The 23388-nt window shown below is 41.7% G+C and overlaps 1 protein-coding gene across 3 annotated transcripts in view; it reads left to right on the forward strand.

The window, feature by feature from the left end:
* The window catches only part of CHCHD3 (coiled-coil-helix-coiled-coil-helix domain containing 3), a 336220-nt gene that overhangs the window by 252170 nt on the left and 60662 nt on the right, over positions 1-23388 (forward strand). For 2 of the 3 annotated variants that reach the window (XM_064289706.1, XM_003420879.4), the window contains exon 6: positions 21890-21960. In XM_064289706.1, the coding sequence (XP_064145776.1) occupies positions 21890-21960 (71 nt within the window). Of the gene's footprint in view, positions 1-7337; positions 17146-21889; positions 21961-23388 lie in introns of those variants that run through there. The other variant, XM_064289707.1, reaches the window with a different exon arrangement.

Below are 23388 nucleotides of genomic sequence, written 5' to 3' on the forward strand. Positions count from 1 at the left end.
CTGGTCAAAATTTAATTTGGGGTCTTATACAATTAGGAGTTCATTTTAATTTGTATAGGGTGAAAAGAAGTCTTTTGGCCTTTGTAATTGCTGTGTCAGAGTTAAGTTTTCGTTGACTTGTTAACTGTTTTCCCTACATGATTTAGTTTTCTCTTTTTTCGGATTCAGTTTGTGATGTGATGGTTTAAAAGCAAGTATCTGGATACCCACAAAGGCAGCACAGACTCTTAGCCTCTGAGTCTGCTTGTGTTTGTAATTGCATTGACTTACTGGTCCCACCCCCCTTTTTAATTGTCTAAATCAAATATATAATTAGGAATTTTTAATGTAATAACTTAAATATCTAATATTAGATTAAGACAAGGTAACAGGATTTAATTAGAGACTGAATGCCACCTCCCACGCTCAGCCATCTAATCATTCTATCTAGATGTGATCTCGTTTCATAAGATAATTTATGTAGCTATTTGGAAATCGCTACAGTGTTGCTGTTAAGAACATTGCCTTTGGAGTCACGCTGCTTGAATTCAATCCTGGCAGTGCCACTGAAAAGCACAAAAGATCCTGGTAAATTACTTCTTTGGTTCTCAGTTTTCTCATCTGGAAAATGGGGATAATAGTGCTAACCTAATAGTGCTGTTGTAAGGTTTAAATGAAAGAAGCCATATAAAGCACATAGCACAGTGCCTGGCACGTGGTTTTGTGTCAATGTATGTTAAGTATTACAGTGAACACATCTAACCCCCCTGGCAGAGTCTACATTAGTTGAGGAAAGAGGGTGTGTTGTATGGATCTGTATGTCCCTCTTCTGGACTGCCTTACACGTAATGGAATGTTTGGAAGAACGTACCTCATCTCATATGCATGTGAAAGCTGGACACTGAATAAGGAAGACCAAAGAAGAAGTGATGCCTTTGATTTGTGGTATTGGAGAAGGATATTGAATATATCATGGACTGCCAGAGAAATAAACAAATCTGTCTTGGAAGAAGTACAGCCAGAATGCTTATTAGAAGCAAGGATAGCAAGACTTAGTCTTGTGTACTTTGGACGTGTTTTCAGGCAGGACCAGTCCCTGGAGAAGGATATCATGCTTGGTAGAGTAGAGGTTCAGGGAAAAAGAAGAAGACCCTCAATGAGATGGATTGCAACAGTGGGCTCAAGCATAACAATGGTTGTGAGGATGGCGCAGGACCCAGCAGTGTCTTGTTCTGTTGTACATGGGGTTGCTATGAGTTGGAACCGACTTGACAGCACCTAACAACAACGACCACCTTATCATTATGAGATAAGGGCATCCCCAAAGCAACTTTTACTTGGGTAAAATAAATGCTGAAGTTAAATTGAAAAATCTTGTTTATCATCCTGTGTCATGTAATACAATCCGTAGGAACTGTTAACCTGTGAACCACCCCTAAAGAACCTATATTGCTTTTTATCCAAGCTGGTTATACAAGAGATAACACAAGTTACATTCTAGCATCTGTGTCATTATTGCTCAGGTATAATTTTTTTTAAATAAAGTATCCTCTAACTTTATGTTGACATTAATATATTGCAAGAGAGAACATGAATTAATCTTTGGAAAGTTATTTTGCTGTTTTTCACAGGCTTCTAAGCTGTGGTTGAGTATTTAAGGAAGCTTTTAATGGAATTGGAAACCCTGGTGGCGTTGTGGTTAAGTGCTACGGCTGCTAACCAAAGGGTTGGCAGTTCGAATCTGCCAGGCGCTCCTTGGAAACTCTGTGGGGCAGTTCTGCTCTGTCCTGTAGGGTTGCTATGAGTTGGAATTGACTCGATGGCACCGGAGTTTTAATGGAATTATCCCGTATCTTGCGACATCACCTCCTTCCATTGAGTTCATTCACTATAACTAAGGCTTTCATGGTAATAAATGAGGACCTCTTACAGGGGGTAAACTGAGGCTCCAGGGTACCAATTGAACTGATCAGTGTTGCATCTGAACATCCATGCACACAACAGTTTGACTACCCAGGGTGCTCTCAGATCAGATTTAAGAGCTATTTAGAAGAAAATATATATAAAGGCACTTAGCTAAAGGATGTCACTGATTTGTAAAGAGAATATTCTTATTAGCATTTGCACTCTTTCTTATCCCCACAATGATTCGATGGGACATGAGCAACATTTTAAGTAATATTAGGAAGGCTGGAATTCTTTCAGAAAGAGGCAAAAGGCTGAAATTGGATTTTTCTTTGTGTAACCAGTGCCTGGTACAGCACTGGGCTGTCCGTGCTCTGTTAAACTGAAGGGTGAAACCTACCCACTTGACATCAGCATTACGAAGACCGAGGCAGGGTAGACCAGCCGCTTGGGCCTCAGGTGGCTAACAGAGTCCACGGAACTCTCCTCTGCCCTGTTGCTTCTGCTTTGTGTCAGGAATGAAAGGTGTATAACAAAGGTTGGTTCAAGGATAGTGGGGCCCAAGAGAACAGGGGAGAAAAGAATTAAGAAAGTGCCTTTTTTTCCAAATGACCTCAGAGAGCCCGATTGGAATGAATCTTGTCTCAGTGTAGAGAATCACGGATAAGTGTGTTGCCTCTGCTGTGATTGAACATTGTCTCAGAAGACATGGAATTGTCTCATGACCTTCTGGACCAGTAGTCATTTGGCTGGATGAGGTAGTCGAGCCCTAAATGACTTTCTCCTCCTGCAAATCTGATTCTTTCAACAGATAGATAACCTAATTTTTAAAACAAGGACCCTGAGAGCCAGAGAGGTTGAGTTGCTTGCCCAAGGTCACAAGCATTCAGATGGCCTCTAGAAAGTGATCCCTGTCACCCAGAGCGTTTCAGCTCTGAAATAGGCTGCCTTGGAAGAGGTGCTGGTCTCTCGTCACCCCCAAGTATTCCAGTCAGAATGAGAGTGACCGTTTGGGGTGCTGTACAGAAGACTCCTGTGGAAGGATTCAGGTGCCTGTAAGGTCCTTTCCCTCTTAAAATTCTGTGGTTCTAGGACCTGTTTCATGGATTCAATAAGACAGTGCTCTCTCCCTAGCTCCAGATAGAAATGGGCCTTTGGAAGCATTTTCTTAGTTACATTTTCTATTTAAAGTAGCAATTAGCTTTTCATCTCAGATACTTTACAGTGTGCCATGCGTATCATTCGTTTGAAATATTAGTTCGCCAGCTAATAGTCCACCATTTTAGTTACATATGAAGTGGTAGTTCGGCGAAATAACACTGCAGCTCCTCACTAAACCGAAAGCTCAGGCAAGCTCCTGGTCGCCCAGAGACCCTTATTTTCCTGGCTGTCAACCTGACTGATATTTTAATTTTTCTGCCCTGCAGAGAACTTCAGTCTCTTATCCAGTAGATAAATGAGTGAACCCCCAGGAAATGCAGCCGAATGTTTCTGTTTGCCAACGCAATAAATGCAGAAGCTAATAAATGTCTGCTTCCATCAGGAGGAGGCGTGTAATGAGTAAATGATGAGAAAAAGAATTCAGGGAAACAAATGATCAATCCAATCTAAGATGACAAACCATTTCTTAATAACTTGGCCCCGAGTTGGAGAGAGGGCTCGCACCAGGCAGCGACAACGCCTGTTGACACTGAGCTCGGTGCAGGGCTGTGTACAGCCAGCTGCTGATGGATGTGATCTGGTCCCATTTGGGTCACACTGAGCAGTAAACCAAGACTCCAGCACAGCCGGTTATGGCAGGCTTTTTGCTTTGTAATTTCTGTGAATGTGTGCTCGGAAAAGGAATCATTTCAAGGCTTAATTCACATTACTTACCCCAGATTACATTTAAATTCCACATTTGTCTTTTTCAATAAAGACCTTTTTCAAAAGTAAAGATCCAGTTTCCTTCCCTTGAGATGTGTTCAGATCACAGGGATTGCCCAAGAACTATTTCCTATGGGGTGGATATGCTGTGCTTTAGAGCACTTTGGTAGACCTCAGCTCCCTAAGTCTCCAGTGTCTACCGGTGTGAAGACCAGCAGGGTACAGTGCACTTTTTTCCTCGTGGGTGGATGCATTCTCGCTTCCCAGATCGCCTATGGAAGCACTCAGACTTGCTATGGGAAGTGTAACCGAGATGGCCCGAACGGCACAGGCCTTGGGGGAGAGTTACACTCCGCAATGAAGAAGTGAGAGATACACTCCACACCAGACTGCAATATCATTTGAATGAGATGCGTTTTGTTATCACCCTTTTACGGGGTCTTTCTAAGAACATTCTTCACAGAATTCACATGGAAAAGATTGGCTACCAAATACCAGCAGTTTTCAGGGACAGATTTTCATGAATATATCTGACTTGCTTACTGAGTCTTCCATAATTATCTTTTCCTCCCCCTTCACCCTTTTTTTTTCCTACAAATAAGATAAATTCTGGCATGCTTCAGTACCACATGAACAAATCAGTTTCTGCAATCAAGGGTAGACCCCTTAAGTGCTAGTAGGATTAAGGCCGAAATGCAGGAAAATGCTAATGAGCCATCAGATAGAAGCTGGACAGAGTTGATACCACAGGGTCGTCTTTAGTGTACTTGGCAGCATTGGAAATGCACCTTCCAGATTCAGGAATCCTGCATGGTGCTTTGTAAGGGAAAGCCATTATACCTGAAAGCTAAGACTTTTCAAAGTGCTTCTATTCACATGCATATTTTTTTGCCAAATCTTTCAAAAGGCCTTTTCTTTTGAAATACAAAAAGATAAACATGTCTTTGAAATGGGTAGGTGATCCCTTTGCCACTCTTGCTCCATTTCATATCTGAGATTTTTAACCCGTAAATTAAGACTGACTTTTCTATTCACCTGAGTACCTTCACACACGTTGCCAGCACTGGAAAAAACTATGTCGCGGTTATTATTGATATCTGAGTTTGGCTCAGACTGACGAACGGGAATTAAAACTTGAGATAGGTGTTTCGTCCGCATTGGTTCTGATTTTGCTTGAGTATTGCAGTTTATTCTCATGTGACTGTTAAGAAATAAATATAAGACCTCCATGGGCAAAGAAAGGTATTTATTTGTCAAGTATACTTTATATTGTATTGTTAGTCTATAGTATTGTTGTTCTGTTTGTATCAGAGGAACCACAATATGCCTTAGTTTCAAAACCTGATAGAGAAAATAACCCTAACCTTATTTCTTCCTGGGCTGGTTGTTATTATTAACTCAAATGATAAAAAATAAGAAATTGTTGATTCTTAACTCATTTTTTGCTGTTAGGGAGTCCAGATCTGCAGGTCACCAGTGTAAGATCCCCCTTGCTTACTGAACCTTCATCCCACCACCTCCCAGCAGTTTCAGCTGTTCTTTCTAAGGAACTCTGTTCAGTTGTAGAGGAGGGATCTCCAGTCTCCCCTTTCCAGGGGCCTTTGCACGTGAACATCAGATCCCAGTAGATCATAGGCACTGAAATTGCATAATTATTCTCAATATCATGCTCAGCTACTCATACTTCGCAGTGTAGGAGTTGGATACCAGTGAGCATTTGAGTGAATAAATAATGAACTGTTGACTCTTGCTTTTCAACCACCAGGAACAAGCAAGATTCTAATCATCATAATTTAAGACACTTTTATTATTATTATTTTTTAATTTGTATTCTTTCATCTGTATTGACCTCGTGGATGGACACATCTGTAGCATGCGGGAACATCAGGTCTTGGTTTGGGCTTTTGTCTTGGAGAGGAGCTGGTACAGTTTGAAACATCATAAGAAACCGTTGTGTCACTGCCCTTATTCATAGATCTGTTCACCTAGGTCTGAAACAGTAATTGAAACCTTTCTTCTCTCCTTTACTGTCTCCAGGGGAAAAACAAGGCAACAACCCCGAAAGCCCCACGTTTCACGTAGCGGTCCTTCATCTATTCTGCAGATCTTTATTGCACACCTGTACCAAGCCACACACTAAGCTGGGCACTGGGGATGTGATTGAAGAAGGCATACACGGTCCTGTCGAAACATGTACAACTTAGAAAAGCAGACAAAACCAGAAAGGCCCAGAGTCAGTACTTTTTCTCAAATGTCCTACAAAAGAAAAGTGTAGGGTGCTAAGAGAGAAAGTAGTGGTGGACCTACAGGGTCGGCGTAAAATAGGAAGCACAGTACACTTATTTGTTAAATTAGAAAGGAAATACTATGCGCATTTAAAAAAAACTAAATGTAAATAGACTGTTGGGTGTCCCTTAAAAGTAAAACAGTGTAGTAGGGCTCAAGTGGATGTAATCAATGCATCTTTCGTTTTCTCGTCACTTTCTGGGTTTGGTTTGTAAAACTGTGTCATTCTATTCCAGTACCAGTTGTTGTCAAGCCAACACTGACTCATGGAGACCCCTGGCATGTCAGAGTGGAATTGTGTCCGGAGCATTTTCAGTGGCTGATTTTTGGGAGCGGATTGTCAGGTCAATTCTGAGGCGCCTCTGAATTGGTTTAAACTTCCAACCTTTCGGTTAGCAGCTGAGCACGTTAACCTTCTGCACCAGGCAGAGACTCCATAGAGTTCTATAGCTGTTTATTTTTCCTAATTATTACTCTTGCTTCTAGAATAAAGTATCAGCAGGAGGTACCTGGTGGGACGTCACTGAATACCTAGAATTCCCCCAAAATAGAGCTTATTAAGTGGGAGAGGAGAGCAGTTTTCTTCTTGATTACAGTTTTGTTGTAAATAAAAAGAGAAAGTGAGAAGTAACATTTCTTGAGCATCTGTTCTGGGTTAGGTGCTTCACTATTTTGAATCATTTAACCTCCTCAACAGACAGGCAAGGTAAGCGGTATCATCCCCGCCTCCTAGGTGATACCCAGAAAACCAGCAGTAGCATTTTGGTGCATTTGCTGTAAATAAGTCCCTTTTCTTTGTGCTTAGATACATGAGTGTGCGTTATACGTTTCTTTATATAGCTATACTTTTTATACACATATGCGGAAACCCTGGTGGCGCAGTGGTTAAGAGTTCGGCTGCTAACCAAAAAGGTCAGCAGTTTGAATCCACCAGGCGCTCCTTGGAAACCCTATGGGGCAGCTCTACTGTGTCCTATAGGGTGGCTATGAATCAGAATCGATTTCGACTCAATGGCAGTAGGTTTATGGGTTATACATATGTAAAAACTGGAATTATACTATAGTTTTATAATATTGATTTTTTTAACCTAATAATATATATGAAGATTTTAAATATTTTACTCCAGGTGGTTTTAAACATCAGCTTATCATGCCGTTGTGCAGGTGATCTATTGCCTCCTCTTTGAGCGTTCCTCCGTGGTGGAGTATGTACACAGTTGTTCATTTTTCAATATTATAAATTCTGTGATGAACAATCTTTTAGCTAAATTTTTATACACATCTGTGATTATTTATTTCAGATATTTCTAGAAGTGAAACTAGTGAGCCACAGTATCCATCATGGAGACGCATTTGGAACGGATTGTCATAAATGGTACCAATTTATACTCTTCACTAGCAAATGATTAGGGAGCCTCTTTCCTCACACTGTCACTGACACTTGATATATCTGAGTAAAAAGGCAAAACAAAATAAAAAAGTAAAGAAAAATAGCCAATTTGATGGGGATAGAGCAAAATGATTTTGTCTCACAAATTTTCTGTAACCTACATGCCAGTCATCTGTCCTTCAGACCTTTTGTTCAATCAGGAGAGGAGAATCATTTCAGTTCGATGAGAGTTTTACCTAGAACATGATAAAAGTCTTTTTTTAGTTTTGGCTTTGGTTGAGTTTTGCGTAGGTGTTGTTCTAATAGACCTCTGGTATGCACGAAGCCAGTTGGAAACTGTTACGGATGGTAACGCCATGCCTTTCACTTGCACCACCCCCAAGATTGTCTTTATGGAATGTAGGTGGTGGAGGTCTGTGTTAAAAGGGGGAGCACTGTGGCTCTGAATGATGACTCTGAAATGGTGACACAAGAATTTTGTAAGCCTAGGGATGAGATGCTCTCGTGCAGCTTCGGACTGCTTTGTCACACCTGCATCACGGAGCCCATCCCCACTAAGGCCTTTGGCTCGTAACTCTGCTGAGGTCGCGGAGCATGGTTTCCTCACCTTGTTCACCACGGGATGTGAACAGCCAGGGGTTCTGAGACCGTCCGAGGTATTCTCCCTTTCTGTGAACTGCTTATTCTCTGCGGTGTTGGAGAAGCATTATCTCTGAACAGATAGATTTGATTGAGTTTGGCGTTACTGCTCAGCCGATGCTGAGGAGCAGAGCCAGCAAGTGTGTCATGCCCCTGCACGAGTTCAAAGGTGCGGTCCATTTTCAGGAAAGTACTTCTTAAGTAACTGTTCTGGATCAGAGTGAAGTTATTGGTGTTGGCCTCTAGTGGGTTGTCTCTGTCTCATCTTGCCTAAACATTTGATGAAATCATATTTTAGAAGTCAGATTCTAGGTACAAATGGGAAGAAGGCAAACTTTGTTTCGACCTCTCTGACCTCCTTGGTTAGGACCCCTTCCTTCTCTAGCACTTCTCTTTCCTCTCGGGGATTACATTTTTACTCAACACACATAACTTTTGCCTTGGGAAACGTTGGTCTTGCTCCCACCTATTTGGTTAACACCTTTTGAGGGACTTAACTGATAATAAGCTAACCAGTGCCAAGCTGCCATTGGGTTGATGCCAACTCATGGCTACCCCACGTGTCCAGTAGAACTGCGCTCCTCAGGGTTTTCAGTGGCTGACTTTTCAAAAGTAAATCACCAGGCCTTTCTTCCAAGGTGCCTCTGATTGGACTCAAACCACCAGCCTTTTGGTTAGCAGCAAACACGTTAACCGTTTGCACCACCCGGGGACTCCGGTAATAAGTGAAAGGGTATTGTATTAGCTCAGAGTCTCTCAGCCTGCATTCTAAGGTCTTCTCATTACCTATGAGAATCGTTACATTTTGTGTTTTCATTTCTACAATCAAAAATTGTTAATGTAATTGTATTTTTAGTCTGTAGGATGGGTCCTCCAAGTTGAGGAGTGCTCGATTGAGGATAAAGGAGCAGATGTTTACGTGCATCCTCTAAAGTAAGGATTGTTGTCTGCGGCTTTCTGCTTAGGTTTCCGGGAGGACCCCGTGTGCGTGTGTGCTTGCGAGTGGATGTCTGAGCAGATACAACAGAGAGTGTGTGTGCGTGAGATTGATAAACTTCCTTTCCAGGCGAGACGATGGGAGACAAGCTAGGGTAGAATGGAGAGCCAGCCTGTGATGAGTTGGCGATACAAAATATGATGCGCCTGTATAAAGCCATCCAGGGGCTGTGTTGTTAAATGTGTGCACAGAGCATCACCTCACTGGGCACTTCACAAGGAAGACTTACAACCTTGAGAGGGACTGTGCCACCTTCCACAGCCTTCAAGAGAAGGAGAGGGTCAAGGCGGGTAACATGCAGTAATTTGAGAGATACTCTACAGGTCTTGCAAGATGTCACGGTAAATTGTCATGATGACCCTTCTGATAACTGTGAAATTGCTTTATCTCACCACTGTAGAAGAAACAGTGAGATACACACTGTGTCAGAGCAGAAAAGCCTCAGGTGTGTAATACAGAAGACCTAGAGGTGAGTGGAGAATGGGTGTCACTGTTTTATAACAGGCAGAAGAGCGACAAACAATAGGAAGATTTCAGACCTTTCACTGCCATTATTATAGACAGGAGTGATAGTGAGAAAAAAATGTTACCTTATGTTTAGGGTAAATGGGAAAACGCAATATGAGCATTGCAAATGGGAGCCTTGGGGTGGGAAGGGACCAGAGAGTCTCTCTCCCAGTGATGGTAAGTTACCTTCATTGCATGATAAGGAGTTAGGTGCCATGCCTGGTGGAGACTAAGGCATAATCAGTTTCCTTATAAAAATTATACAAGCCTGTGGTAAAAACTTACATTGTTACAGGAGGCCATTAAATAAAAAAGGAAAATATACCTCCTCCTCACTTCTCCTTTCCAGGGATAACACTGTCTCCCCTCCAGAACGTTCTGCCTCTAGGTGTGCAGCATGTGTGTGTGTGTTTTTCAGTTTATAAACACCTGCTCTTCAGATTATTTTCCAACGTCCTCTTTTTCGTACTTCTTGAACCCCTTTCCATATCAATACAGGGAGACCGCCCTCTTCCTTGTAGGGTCAGAGGAAAGGTTTCCAAGTAGAGAAATGAAGCTGGAATGATCTGACAAGAAAAGCTAGAGAAATTAAAAGGACATTTTTAAAAACAGCTAATTTAAGAGTTGAATATGAAGGGTAGTTATGTTCTTCAGAAAAATATGGGGCCCTGGAGACTCATTAGAAAAACCACTCCCTAGAAGCAAAAACTTTCATAAAGTGATCTAATAGCACTGTAATTCCTTCCTAACTATACATTTATTGGTATGATTTTAAAATTTATGTCCGTCTCCCCCGCAAAGCCATAAGCTCCATCCAGGGCCGTGCAAATGTTTGCTCACCATGATGTCCCCATTTCCTGAGCTGGTGTCTGGCACAAGCCTTCAGAATTTGTAGAATGAAAAAACGAACAAATAAAAGGAGACTGAGAATGCCAAGTGCTTGCTGGGTGCAGTTGTTTATTTAAATTGCTCAGAAGAGGAACCTGAGGCGCGAGGTATGGAACTGAGGTTATCCTTGAATAGTCACGGGGCTGCCAATGAGGCTGGGATTCCCACTCTAATTAGAAAACTAAATCAAGAAAAAAAAGCTGAGACTAATTAGTGAAGTTTCTGAAGTACCTGGAATAAAACAAGAAATACCAGAAGAAACTCTGAATAGCTCTGTTTCTTTACATGCGAGAGAATAAAGATGAAATGAAAAGGTAATTATAAAAGCAGTTTATTAATTTTGCCAAGGTACCCAGGAGACAGTGGGGTTTTTCATGAAATGTAGCTTCTTGGAGATGGTAAGATTCGACGCTAGAACTAAGTGTAGTTTTAACATTTTCTAATTATTCCTATTCCTTGTTGGAAAGGAGAGGGGCAGAAGGAAACAGATTCCAGACAGGTGGGAGGAGTGAATGACAGCAAAGGAGAAGGGTGCTCCTTCCTTATGGGTCAGCGATTCGTGAAGTGCACAGAAAACAAGCATGACAGCGCTGAGAGAAGGTCCGACCCGGACTAATTTGGCTGTGTGGAAAAAAAAATTTTTTTTTTTTTATCCTAGAAATCTAAATAATGGCTTTAATTAGAAAGAAGTTCAGTTTTTTCTTGTTTAATAGAAGTCTAGAGGTGGGGAATCCAGGGCTGGTAATGGTCTTCATGGTGTCATCATGGACAAGGCGCCTATCCTTCCACTCTAGATCTAGCACTGTGCTTCCCTCTAGCACTTGGAACTCATGTTCTAAGATAGCTGTTGGTTCACCGGCCGTCACACCTATAGTGCAGACTGGAAGAAAGACAAAAGGCAAAAGGACTGAAAAGACTCTTTCCTGGCTGAGGTAGCTCCTTTTAGCTCCTTGTAAGCAACCTTCTTTGAAATTTCACCCAATAATTCTCTGTACGACTCACCTAGCTGGAGGCAGACCAGGAATGTCATCTTTCAGATTGGTTGACGGTAGTACATATCCAGCTAAAAACTGGGGTCACCTAGGGAGGAGGGAACAAATGGGTATTGGGGTAAGCCACTGGTTCACTAGTCTTTTCCTTAGAGAATCTTCATTTGTCTTTACTACAGAAATTCATGGTCAGGATTTTTGATTCATTAGAAACTGCTAAAGAAATAATTTATTATTGATGACCGATGACAGGGGTTTGAAAAAATAGGGCTGAGAAGAATGAAGATACAATTATGGTTGTATGTAAGTGGTTGTTAGTAGAAGGCTAGGGGTATGCAGGATAAATACCCAGGCTTTTGAGTTTATTGTTTGCACAAAATGGACATCAATACTGAGTGTTAGAAACATAGAAATGCCACTTGAATTCATTACTTGATCATTCCTTGGGTCTGTGTGTATTTTTATAGGGATTAACTAGGGAGCCCAGGGTGGTTGGAGGGGGTGTGTTGTGATGGAGTACCTCTGCCTTCCACGAGGAGAAACGATTTTATTGAACACCTGCCATGTGCCAGGCTCCATGCCAAGCACCGAGCTTGCCTTGGCCCATTGATTCTCACAATCACCCTGAAAGGTAAGGTCCTCGTTTCAGATGTTAAAAAGCGAGACTCCCTTTAAATAACGCAGCAATTCCTTGGTGCGGCTTTTGGGAACAGGATACTGGATCTGATACACCATGGATCTGAACCGGTGCTGGCACTTTGCAAGCTATGTAAATATTAGCTTTGATTTTCCTGTCTTGTGGGTAGCATTCTCTTGAGCAGGGGGTGGGAAAGGGATGGAAAGGGATAAAAGGAGAGAGTTGGAGACAAAGGAATCAAGCCATGTGCTTAAGAAGTTCCACAAATGAAAAGTGCTTTAAGATGCTAGCTGTTCAAGGCCTGCTTTTCTCACTGAGTGTTATCGGATCCCCTCCTTCTGCCGCCCTACAACAGACTTTAGAATGTCCCAGGAGCCACACCGAAGGCAAAACTGAAACCAGCCATTAGGGTTTCTGGAGAAGTAACTGAATCTGCTGAACAAGTTTGGACCATAAGTAATTTTTTTTTTTAATTCTATAACTCTTAAAATGATTGTGGTAAGAAGCTAGTTGTACTGCAGAGTCAGTCTCTCGGGTCTTTCTTTCTGTAAGCCATGGGATAGTTCGGGGGCATGAACCCTTCCTGGCTGCCTGATGCCATCCAATAGCTGAGCGCTTCAGGGCTCCCAGGCCTGGAATGGTATCCGCACTGCAGTTAATACAGCGTTAAAACGAGTCACCAAAAGCTTAGTTTTCATCTTAGGGGACATGTACTTACCTGCATGTGGCTGGCTACATATTATAACATGGTTCCTGGGCGAGCGTTATGCCAGAAAGTGTCAATAAAGACTGTTTGGAATCTAGCTACTTAACAATAGGAATGTGCTTACTGGCACTGTCAATAGGAAGGCTTCTACTGGTGTTTATACACAACAGACTTGAAATAGGGCCAGCTCAGTGGTAGAATTCTTCCTTCTGTGTGGGTTTGATTCCCTGCCAGTGCTCCTCATGAGCAGCCCTCACCCTCCCTCGGTGGAGGCTGGCATGTTGCTATGATACAGAACAGGTTACAGCAGATCTTCCAGACTAAGACAGATGAGGAAGAAAGGCCTGGCAACCTATTACCAAAAATCAACCTGTGAAAATCCTACGGATTATAGTGGCCCAGTTGGCAGCCAGTCTTGGGGATAGCAGAGGACTGGAACACGTGTTATTCTTTTTGTGCTTGGAGTTGCCGTAAGTCGGAGGCCATCTTGACGGCAGCTAGCAACAACAATAACAGCCCTTGAATCGGCTAGCCACAGAGTGCCTGATGTTTGTGTTTGGGTGGGTTACAGGAGAGAGAGAGACCCACAGTTGTTAGTGGTCATTCTGGATTAGCTTAGAAAGGGGAAAGCCACACCTCCAGCCAGCCTGCTGAGTCCGCTGTCTGACACCCAAGGTCAGACTCCCCCCTTCCTCCATCCACTCTGTGCCAGACGTCAGCAGAGTCGCCACAGGCCTTGAGTGGACAGTCAGCAGGAGTGTTATCAGAATGTTAAATAGTGTGCCTCAGCTCTGGGTGTTACATAATTGCACCCAAGTCTCTACAGGAAGCATTTTGTAAAAGAACTGCAGGAGCTAGTTAATGAATTTGTCTTATGACCTCGCTAGTGTGTTCTTTTCTTATGTGCTACAAGGTGTGGCCATCTTAGCTGTAATAGAAGAGAAATAAGATTCAGAATCTCAGAAAATATCGCAAGAACTCTGTGTGTGTGTTTTGTTTTTATCTAATTTAGAACTTGAAAACAGATACTTTTCAAATCCAGTAGTAGCGTGTGTCTGTGCATGTACGTTTTAATGTATGCTCCTAAAGGGAGACTTTCTGAAAGTGGGAACCAGCCGTGTGTCACACATTCACTACCGTGGACCCCAGCCAGCCCAGAGAAACTCGGGACTGAGGCCCGCTCCTGTTGATTCTGTTTCCTTCCTATGCTGTCTGAAAACCTTGTTCTGTGCTATCAGAGTAGCAGATGGGTAAATCCCGCTACACACACGCACACACCCCTGTGACTAGACGTTGAAGGGAGATTGGAAGGAGATACCGGAATACTTCCATCTGAAATCAGCCACATTGTTTCGTGCATGACCTTGTGTGTCACCTCAGCTATCTGTGGCAGGTTTGATGCATCAACTCAATAAACACCTATTCCAAACTCCTCTTTCCTTGCCTTTCTTTACTCTAGAAGCTAAAAATCAATACTCAATTTCCCAGCCTCTCTGCAGCCAGGGTTGTACCTGATAGGTAATTCTGGCCAGAGATGTCTGAGGCAGACTTCTCTTCCCGTCTTTACCTTCCCCTTCTTCCTTCCTAGAACGTGGGCATGATAACTGGTGGTGCAGCAGCTGTCTTGACACCATGAGGACAAAAGCCAGGTGCTAAGATGGCTGGAAAGGAATACAGAAAAGGCTTGGTTATTTGATGATATCCTTGAGTAGCTACTGATGTTTCCTGGGATTGCCTATACCCAGACTTCTTGTTCTATGAGAAAAATAAACCCCTTACTTGATTAAGCTGCTGTTTGTAGCTTAGCCGTTACTGTACTGCCATTGCAACTGAACATAAGCAATATCCATTGCCTTTTTGTGTGGATTAGCAGACAAAAGTCAATTTATAGGCGACATAATGTAGCATTGTATCTTCTCCAACTTTAATATTATTCCATTTACTTTAGGCTTGTCTCTATCCCATTCTGTTTTAATAAGAAGAAAATTTAATGTGCAGCTTAGAGTTAATGTTGTCACTCCAGCATTAAGTTGTGTGTGTCAGGATTTTGCTGAGTGCTCCAAGTATAATGATGACTAGGATGAGATACCTGCCCTTGGGAAGCTTATGGAAGAGTTGAGGAGGCCACACTTAAACACATATTGTCAGTACAGCGTGGTTAAGTGCTTTGATAAAAGTCTGTGGTGTGATGACAATATGAAAGGCATGAGTCTGCTTTTGCTACATATCAAACCACCCAAACCTCAGTCTTAAGACGTCCACCATTCATTGAGGTCTTAATTCTGCAGGCTGCCAGTTACTGGAAACCTTGGTGGCATAGCGGTTAAGTGCTACAGCTGCTAACCAAAAGGTTGGCAGTTCAAATCTACCAGGCGCTCCTTGGAAACTCTATGGAGCAGTTCTACTCTGTCCTATAGGGTCACTATGAGTCGGAATTGACTTGACAGTAGTGATTAGGGGCAACCATTGAGGTTAAGTAACTTGTTCAACTCCACAAGGATAGAGCGATAATTTCAACAGTCTGGATGTGGTGTCCATGTTCTTAACCACTATGCTGTATTGGTCATTTAAAAACAAAAAAACATTGCCATCAAGTCCATTCCAACTCATAGTGACCAGGGCTCCTAGAACGCTTTCAGTGTGGAACATCTTGAGGGAGCAGTATTCTCTGAAAGGCTGGGATAAAGAAAAGTCTAACCACTGTTGAAATAGAATCTCACACTTCTTGATATGCAACTGTTTTTTGCCCCTGACTAAGAGGTGCCCACTAGGTGCAGAGTGCTGTGGACATCTTAATCATATAACTTTTAAGTGAAACATGTTAAAAATTGCTCACAGTAAACCGTTCAGTCTCCCCAGCTCAGCTTCTTGCCTGTGGTTTTGGTAATTGGTCCCTGGTGCCCTAGACTGGAAGACGTTCTAATATGGAAAGTGAAAATGTCTATTGTTTCCAGTGATGCCTTGTCCACTAATATAGGTGACAGAAACATCTCCCAGATGGAGAAGTGTATTGCTATTTTGGAGATAGTTCACCATCTAAGGATTCCTGTTTCATTATCTTTAACAAAGACAAGTCCTTATCAGATTCTTTGTAGTGCTAAAGCCTCTAAAAAATATCATTCTACTTTGAATTTTTGAGGTCTGCCTTCTCTGAGAAAACATGCTTTATGCTTGTATCAAATAATAATAATTCACATTTTCAAGGAGGAAATGAATAAATCAGCCCTTTAAGAGTTGGTTTAGATCACATTTACCCACCACAAATCCATATCACCACTGGGCAAATCCTATTAAGTACCTTTCCTGTTATTGATGGGGCAGGAGACCATGCAGACCGAACAAGAACGGAGATAAGTCCCTAGGTGGCACAAACAATTAAGTGCTTGACTACTGGCCAGAAGGTTGACAGTTCGAGCCCACCAGGCGACGCCTTGGAAGACAGACCTCGTGATCTGCTTCTGAAACCTTGCAGACTTGAAAAACAGTTCTTTTCTGACACACATGGGGTCACTATGAGCTGGAACTGACTCAGTGGCAACTAATGACAAGCGTACAGGGCCTTACAGACATAGAAGCAATACGCCCTCATGCCACGAAATGATCATTCATTGAAAGAGCAGCTTGTAAGATCATCAGCACCTTTTAGCTCATTTGTTTTTATCTTCTTTTTAAGGTGGTCACTCACCATACAGTGTGAGAACTTAGAGTGTCAACAAAGTTGGAAGGGGATACGTACATACCTTCTTTGGAAGTAGGAATGTGGATGTTACATGTTTGAAGCACAGACCATACAGGTCTTGAGATCCAGCTGTTAGACAATTGCTCTTCTATCTAGGAGTGCCTGTTCAGACTAGGAGCCTTGCTTTACTATTACGCAAGGTGCAAAGCCAGGGTTCTCAGAGCAGTTTGGGGTGGACCGGTGAGTTGCTGACAGTGTGGTAGCACCACTAATTAGGAACACCTTTGTAAAGACTGAGAACTATCACATACTGGAGGAGGACACTAAGGAAATGTGACAGTTAAATGCAACAGGGGATCCAGGATTGGATCCTGAAACAGAAAAAAGACAGTGGAAAACTGGCAAAATTTGAATCAAGTCTGTAGTTTAGTTAATGATATTATTGCATTGTTAATGTCTAGGTATGGTGATTGTACTATGATTATCTAAGCATTAAAATCAGGAACCGATGGTACAGAAGGAAGAAGTCCAAGCTGCTCTGAAGGCATTGGCGAAAACAAGCCTCCAGGAATTGGTGGAATATCAATCGAGATGTTTCAACAAACAGATACAGCACTGGAGGTGCTCACTTGTCTATGCCAACAAATATGGAAGACAGCTTCCTGGCCAACTGACTGGAAGAGGAGATCCATATTTATGCCTATTCCCAAGAAAGGTGATCCAACTGAATGTGGAAATTATAGAACAATATCATTAATATCACATGCAAGCAAAATTTTGCTGAAGATCATTCAAAAACGGCTGAAGCAGTATATCCACAGGGAACTGCCAGAAATTCAGGCTGGTTTCAGAAGAGGATGTGGAACCAGGAATATCATTGCTGATGTCAGATGGATCCTGGCTGAAAGCAGAGAATACCAGAAGGATGTTTACCTGTGTTTTATTGACTATGCAAAGGCATTCGACTGTATGGATCATAACAAACTATGGATAACACTGCGAAGAATAGGAATTCCAGAATACTTAATTGTGCCCATGAGGAACCTTTACATAGATCAAGAGACGGTTGTTCGAACAGAACAAGAGGATACCGATTGGTTTAAAGTCAGGAAAGGTGTGTGTCAGGGCTGTATTCTTTCACCATGCCTATTCAATCTGTATGCTGAGCAAATAATACGAGAAGCTAGACTATATGAAGAAGAACGGGGCATCAGGATTGAAGGAAGACTCATTAACAACCTGCGTTATGCAGATGACACAACATTGCTTGCTGAAAGTGAAGAGAACTTGAAGCACATACTAATGAAGATCAAAGACCACAGCCTTCAGTATAGATTACACCTCAACATAAAGAAAACAAAAATCCTCACAGCTGGACCAATGAGCAACATCATGATAAATGGAGAAAAGATTGAAGTTGTTAAGGGTTTCATTTGACTTGGATCCACAATCAACAGCCATGGAAGCATCAGTCAAGAAATCAAAAGACGTATTGCATTGGATAAATCTGCTGCAAAGGACCTCTTTAAAGTGTTGAAGAGCAAAGATGTCACCCTGAAGACTAAGGTGCGCCTGACCCAAGCCATGGTATTTTCAATCCCATCATATGCATGTGAACGCTGGACAATGAATAAGGAAGACTGAGGAATTGACGCCTTTGAATTGTGATGTTGGCGAAGAATATTGAATATATCGTGAACGGCCAAAACAATGAACAAAACTGTCTTGGAGGAAGTACAGCCAGAATGCTTCTTAGAGGCAAGGATGGCGAGACTGCATCTTACATACTTTGGACATGTTGTCAGGAGGGATCAGTCTCTGGAGAAGGACATCATGCTTGGCAGAGTACAGGGTCAGTGGAAAAGAGGAAGACCCTCAAGGAGGTGGACTGACACAGTGGCTGCAACAGTGAGCTCAAGCATAGCAATGATTGTAAGGAGGCCTCAGGACCAGGCAGTGTTTCGTTCTGTTGTGCATAGGGTCGCTATGAGTCAGAACCAATTCGGTGGCACCTAACAACAACCTACTTCCCAAAAATCAACCAATGAAAACCCTATGGAGCACATTGTACTCTGACACACATGGGGTCACCATGAGTCAGAACTGGTTTCATTCCTATGCATTATTTTCATTTTCCCAAACTTGGTGTAAATTATATCCTACAGTATCATATATACAACCTGCTTTTGTCACTCTACATATATATTTAATTCATTCCTTTGCTGCATAGATTTCCATTGTATGAATACCCAGTGTTTACCTATTCTCCCACTGGCAAACATTTTGAGGGTATTTTAGTTTTGTCTTGTGTGAGTGGTTGTTTTTCATTTTTAAAATACTTTCTGAGAACAAAGGAGCCTCTATTCTCTCTGATCTTCTGTAACGCTATCCACAACGTTTAACTTAACATTTGTGTCGTTCCATTGTAATTTTAAAAGTGTTAAAAACAATTTTAAAGTGTTAAAATGCAATGATGTTACCTTAAAGACTAAGGTGCGCCTTACCCAAGCCAAGGTGTTTTTAATCACCCCTTACGCATGTAAAAGCTGGACAATGAATAAGGAAGACTGAAGAAGAATTGGTGCCTTTGAATTATGGTGTTGGCGAAGAGTATTGAATATACCATGGACTGCCAAGAGAACAAACAAAACTGTCTTGGAAGAAGTACAACCAGAATTCTCCTTAGAAGCAAGGATGGCAAGATTACATCTCACATACTTTGGACATGTTATCGGGAGAGATCAGTCCCTGGAGAAGGACATCATGCTTGGTGAAGTGGAGGGTCCGCGAAGAAGAGGAAGACCCTCAACGAGATGGATTGACACAGTGGCTGCAACGATGGGCTCAAGCATAACAATTGTGAGATGGCACAGGACTCAGCAGTATTTTGTTCTGTTGTCTATAGAGTCACTATGAGTCAAAACTGACTCAAAGGCACTTAACAACAACAGCATTGTAATTTTCTTTTCACCTATATTTGAATGGTGAGCTTCCTGAGGGTCTAATTCCTAAAGATGAATGTCTATTCGATTAATAAGGATTTAAGTTGTTGATTGAATACATAAATATTTAAATGAATTCAACACTGTCTATAGACAGATCTTGGGCATATTCGTGATTATTCCTTTAGTTGTTATGTGGTGTTACCTTCCAGGGACTTGTCTTTGTTAGGAAGATTAATGCAATATGGGGAACTGGTCACTGAGGTGGAAGAAGAGAGCATAAATACAGCCTGAAGCTTTAATTTGAGAAATTATATGCTAAGTTTGCAGGGAGCTCAGATACAGATTTTTTTGCATTTAACATCCTGGGTAAAGTTTGATAAAATCAGTAATAATTTTACCTGCATTTGATGTTACAAAACATAGGGGAGCTCACTAACTTCTTATATGGAAAACTCTGCTTTTGGGTCTGATTCATGTTAGAAGGCTTGGTATTTACTCTTGATCATTTAGAGTTTGTACCCAGAATGGAATTGCCCGATTTGTTCTTTTCCTGCAAAATTATTTCATTTGTCAGTCGATGTTACTCTGCAAAAACACCACACAGGTTGCACAGCTCTCTCACATCCTCTCGTTTGAGTTCTGTAACAGCAGGCTGGTCTTGTCAGCCATATCCTACAGGTTAGGAATTTGGAAAGTAAGCTGCAGGCAGGATGTTGGAGGATGTGTATTAGGTCACAGAAGAGAACCAGAGGCCAAGTGTTTCTATTTAGTCTTCTCTCTGCTCAAACATTACAACTTCAGTGCTTAAAATGATCGAAAGTATCATTAATCAAGGAGTTAGTGCTTTGCTGGCATGGTAATGGGTAACAGTGTGTGATGCCCATTGGACAGTTCATTATAGTAGTTTGGGGAGTTTCCCGTCAGTGTTGGTGATAGGTTAGTAACTCCTGTTTTCTGTCCTCTTGGTTAGAAGGAGTCACAGAAGAGCTTAAACAGAATGTTGCAAAAGAACACATCGCCACTGGTGTGTATTTTAAAGGAAAGAAAATCTTACAAGTGAAACTGATAGGAAGGTGTAATATAGCCTAAAGTTAAAATCTCTGAGAAGACAAATGCCTTTTAATAGCTTGAGTCCTACAGATGAGTTAAAACCTCTCGGCCCAGAGACTGGTGCAGTTGATCGCTCAAATTGCAGTTTTAAAACATGCAGAAGCAGTACACTTAGAATATTGTCTTCACATCAGAAATGCACCTTCATGCTTGAAAATGATAAAAAATTACAATCGATCCTTACAACTGTTCTGTTCATCTTTATTGATCATGTGCAAGAAAGATAAATCGCAGCCCAAATAAGATTATAGTAAATGTTAGCGTCGTAGGAGACTCTGGGTTGATGGAGAGCCATTCATCATCTCCAATGGCGACCTGTCCCTGGCTCCAGCCACCCTGAGCCTGCCGTCTAATCACATACCTATTGATTTTATCTACATCCTAGAAACCTGGATGTGACTGTCATTGCCCAACCCAGATTGTTAAATGCAAAGGGGTCACTGGTGTGAAGAGGATTTCGTTTTCATTTTCTTACCAACCAACAATGATTTATTAAAAAATAAAATACCCTAAGCCATGCATGTGAGACCTGAGTGATTGGGGGTGAGGGTGTACGATAGACCACTGTATTGCATGACCTGTTCACTTTGTCCCTTTTGTTCTGCAGTGTATTCTGCAGGATATTTCATTAGAGTTTGAGGGCTCACAGGATCATCTAGGGCCCCCACCCCTTGCAATAAGACAGGTTTCAAAATAGTCACCAGAATGGATAGTTTTTAAGTTGGCTGCCCCGAGAAAGGCATTGCTTTGCTATTGCCACTTGGTTTGTGTTGCTTGTGTGTTCATTCCTGTAATAGTAGAAACATATTTTTTGTTAAATAAAAATTGCCTGAGTTCATTCCCTTATTCTCCCTAATTAATTTGTCGTCGGTGTTGGTGCTCTTGTGGTCGTGTGGATGACCACAGCTTGGTGGGTGACAAATTCTACTCCATAAAGAATCCATCTTGAGGACAAAAATATTGCACAGAAATGACCCTTGGATATCGAGTTGGAACCCTGATGAAGTAGTAGGCAAATGTGAATGATGGGTGTGAATTTCATTATTCAAGCGGGAGCATTCTTTGAGTTCGTGGTGGTAGATTCCAAACGAGGGAGATCTAAATAGTCTTTTAAAAATACATGGTAGGAACTTTCTCCAAAGGATCAAATTATGGATTGTGAAAGTTTAATTTGTAATTATAACCTGTATGCCAGGAACTATACTGTTACAGAAATGATTTTTTTACTTGTATTTTCATAAGTACCCCAGTGCCACTCCTGCTTGAGTGGCCAAAACAAGGCTTCATGTAATTTTTAGAAATTGTAAGTCTTGCACACAGTGTATTCCTCCTGGGTAGTGACAACTCTCTCGCTCTTTGTCCCTAGAGCTCAGAGTTCTACAAAGTCACCACTGAACAATATCAGAAAGCTGCTGAAGAGGTGGAAGCAAAGTTCAAGTAAGTTTTTCACAGCACTGCAGTTACTTTTCATTTCTGACCAGAAGATAGTTGGTTACGGAGCACCCTGGAGTCCTTGGAAGCGTGTGGGTGTGGAGGGGAGCCGTGTCTTCTGCCGTACAGAATTCAGACTCAAGCGCAGAGCGTTTCATGAGGGCTTGTTGCAACTCAGTCTGTTTTACGCACTAAGGGGAAGTTGAAAGCAACGATAATAGAATTTTCATTTGGAATAATGGATAGGGTCGGATGCCCTTGATTATGAAAAGACCAAAAACCCAGTGCTGCTGAGTCAATTCCGACTCATTGCGACCCTATAAGACAGAGTAGAACTGCCCCATAGAGTTTACAAGGAGTGCCTGGCGGATTTGAACTGCCCACCCTTTGGTTAGCAGCTGTAGTGCTTAACCACTATGCCACCAGGATTTCCTTGATTATGAAGTCGATGTTAAACTGCTACCTCTATTAATGGAAACATAGAAATCATTCACTTTTGTATGATAAAATGATGAGCGCGTCCAAATTTGAGTATCCGTCTTTTTCATGTTTAAGCTGTTTCATTTCTTCACATGTACCTTGAAAGCATTTAAATCAGAGACTCTACCTTGCCCTTGACTGTGAAGGCCGTGTTAAATTGCTACCTCTGTTAATCCTTGGGATGTTCAAGTGAATGTTCTGTAATTGATGGATCAAAGGGTCTGTGACCCCTGGCCCTGTACTTCCCTCCACTACCAGTTCTCATATTAGGTAAGAAGACGTCATTCAGAATTTTCCTGAGTGTATAAATAGTCCCATTGCGTAACCCCTTATGGTAACACATGTGCAAATTACTGAAGTAAAAAAGGTGTTGTGAGAGGTCTAGTTGAAAGATTGCATTGGGTCCTGACCTCTTTCCTTGTGCATGTTAGTAAGCATTTGATAAAATGATTAAACCCCAAGATGGAGTCCTTACTTTCTGCTATAGTGCAGTTTGTGTGGTAATGGATATTAGTGTGATTTTCATGTCGATTGAAAAAAAAATGTTTTTCTAACGATGACTTGAGGTATATTTAAACAAACAAGAACCTACAGTATTCCTGAGTAGATTTTCTCCCTAGGGACAGGGGAGAGAGACCCTCTAAGAATGGGCCACATATCTCACTCTAAATTTACATGTAGAGTTGGGTGTAGATTTGATTTTTAAAGGCATTGTACGTATTCTTTTTAGGTTTTGTATTTATCTTTCCCCCTAACTATAAAGCAACTTAACTCTTTTATCTCAATACTGTGAAAACTTTTGAATTGGCACCCTGGGCATTTCTTTATTATAAGATGATAGCTACACAAATAACTAAAATTTAAGGCAAATCGAAGAAGATCAGTTCTGACTAGAATGCTCTGTGAAATCTTCATAAAGGAGATATATTTTAGTTGAGGCTTGAAAAGGAATAT

Source organism: Loxodonta africana, chromosome 8 (genome assembly GCF_030014295.1).
Source record: "Loxodonta africana isolate mLoxAfr1 chromosome 8, mLoxAfr1.hap2, whole genome shotgun sequence".
Lineage (NCBI taxonomy): Eukaryota > Metazoa > Chordata > Mammalia > Proboscidea > Elephantidae > Loxodonta > Loxodonta africana.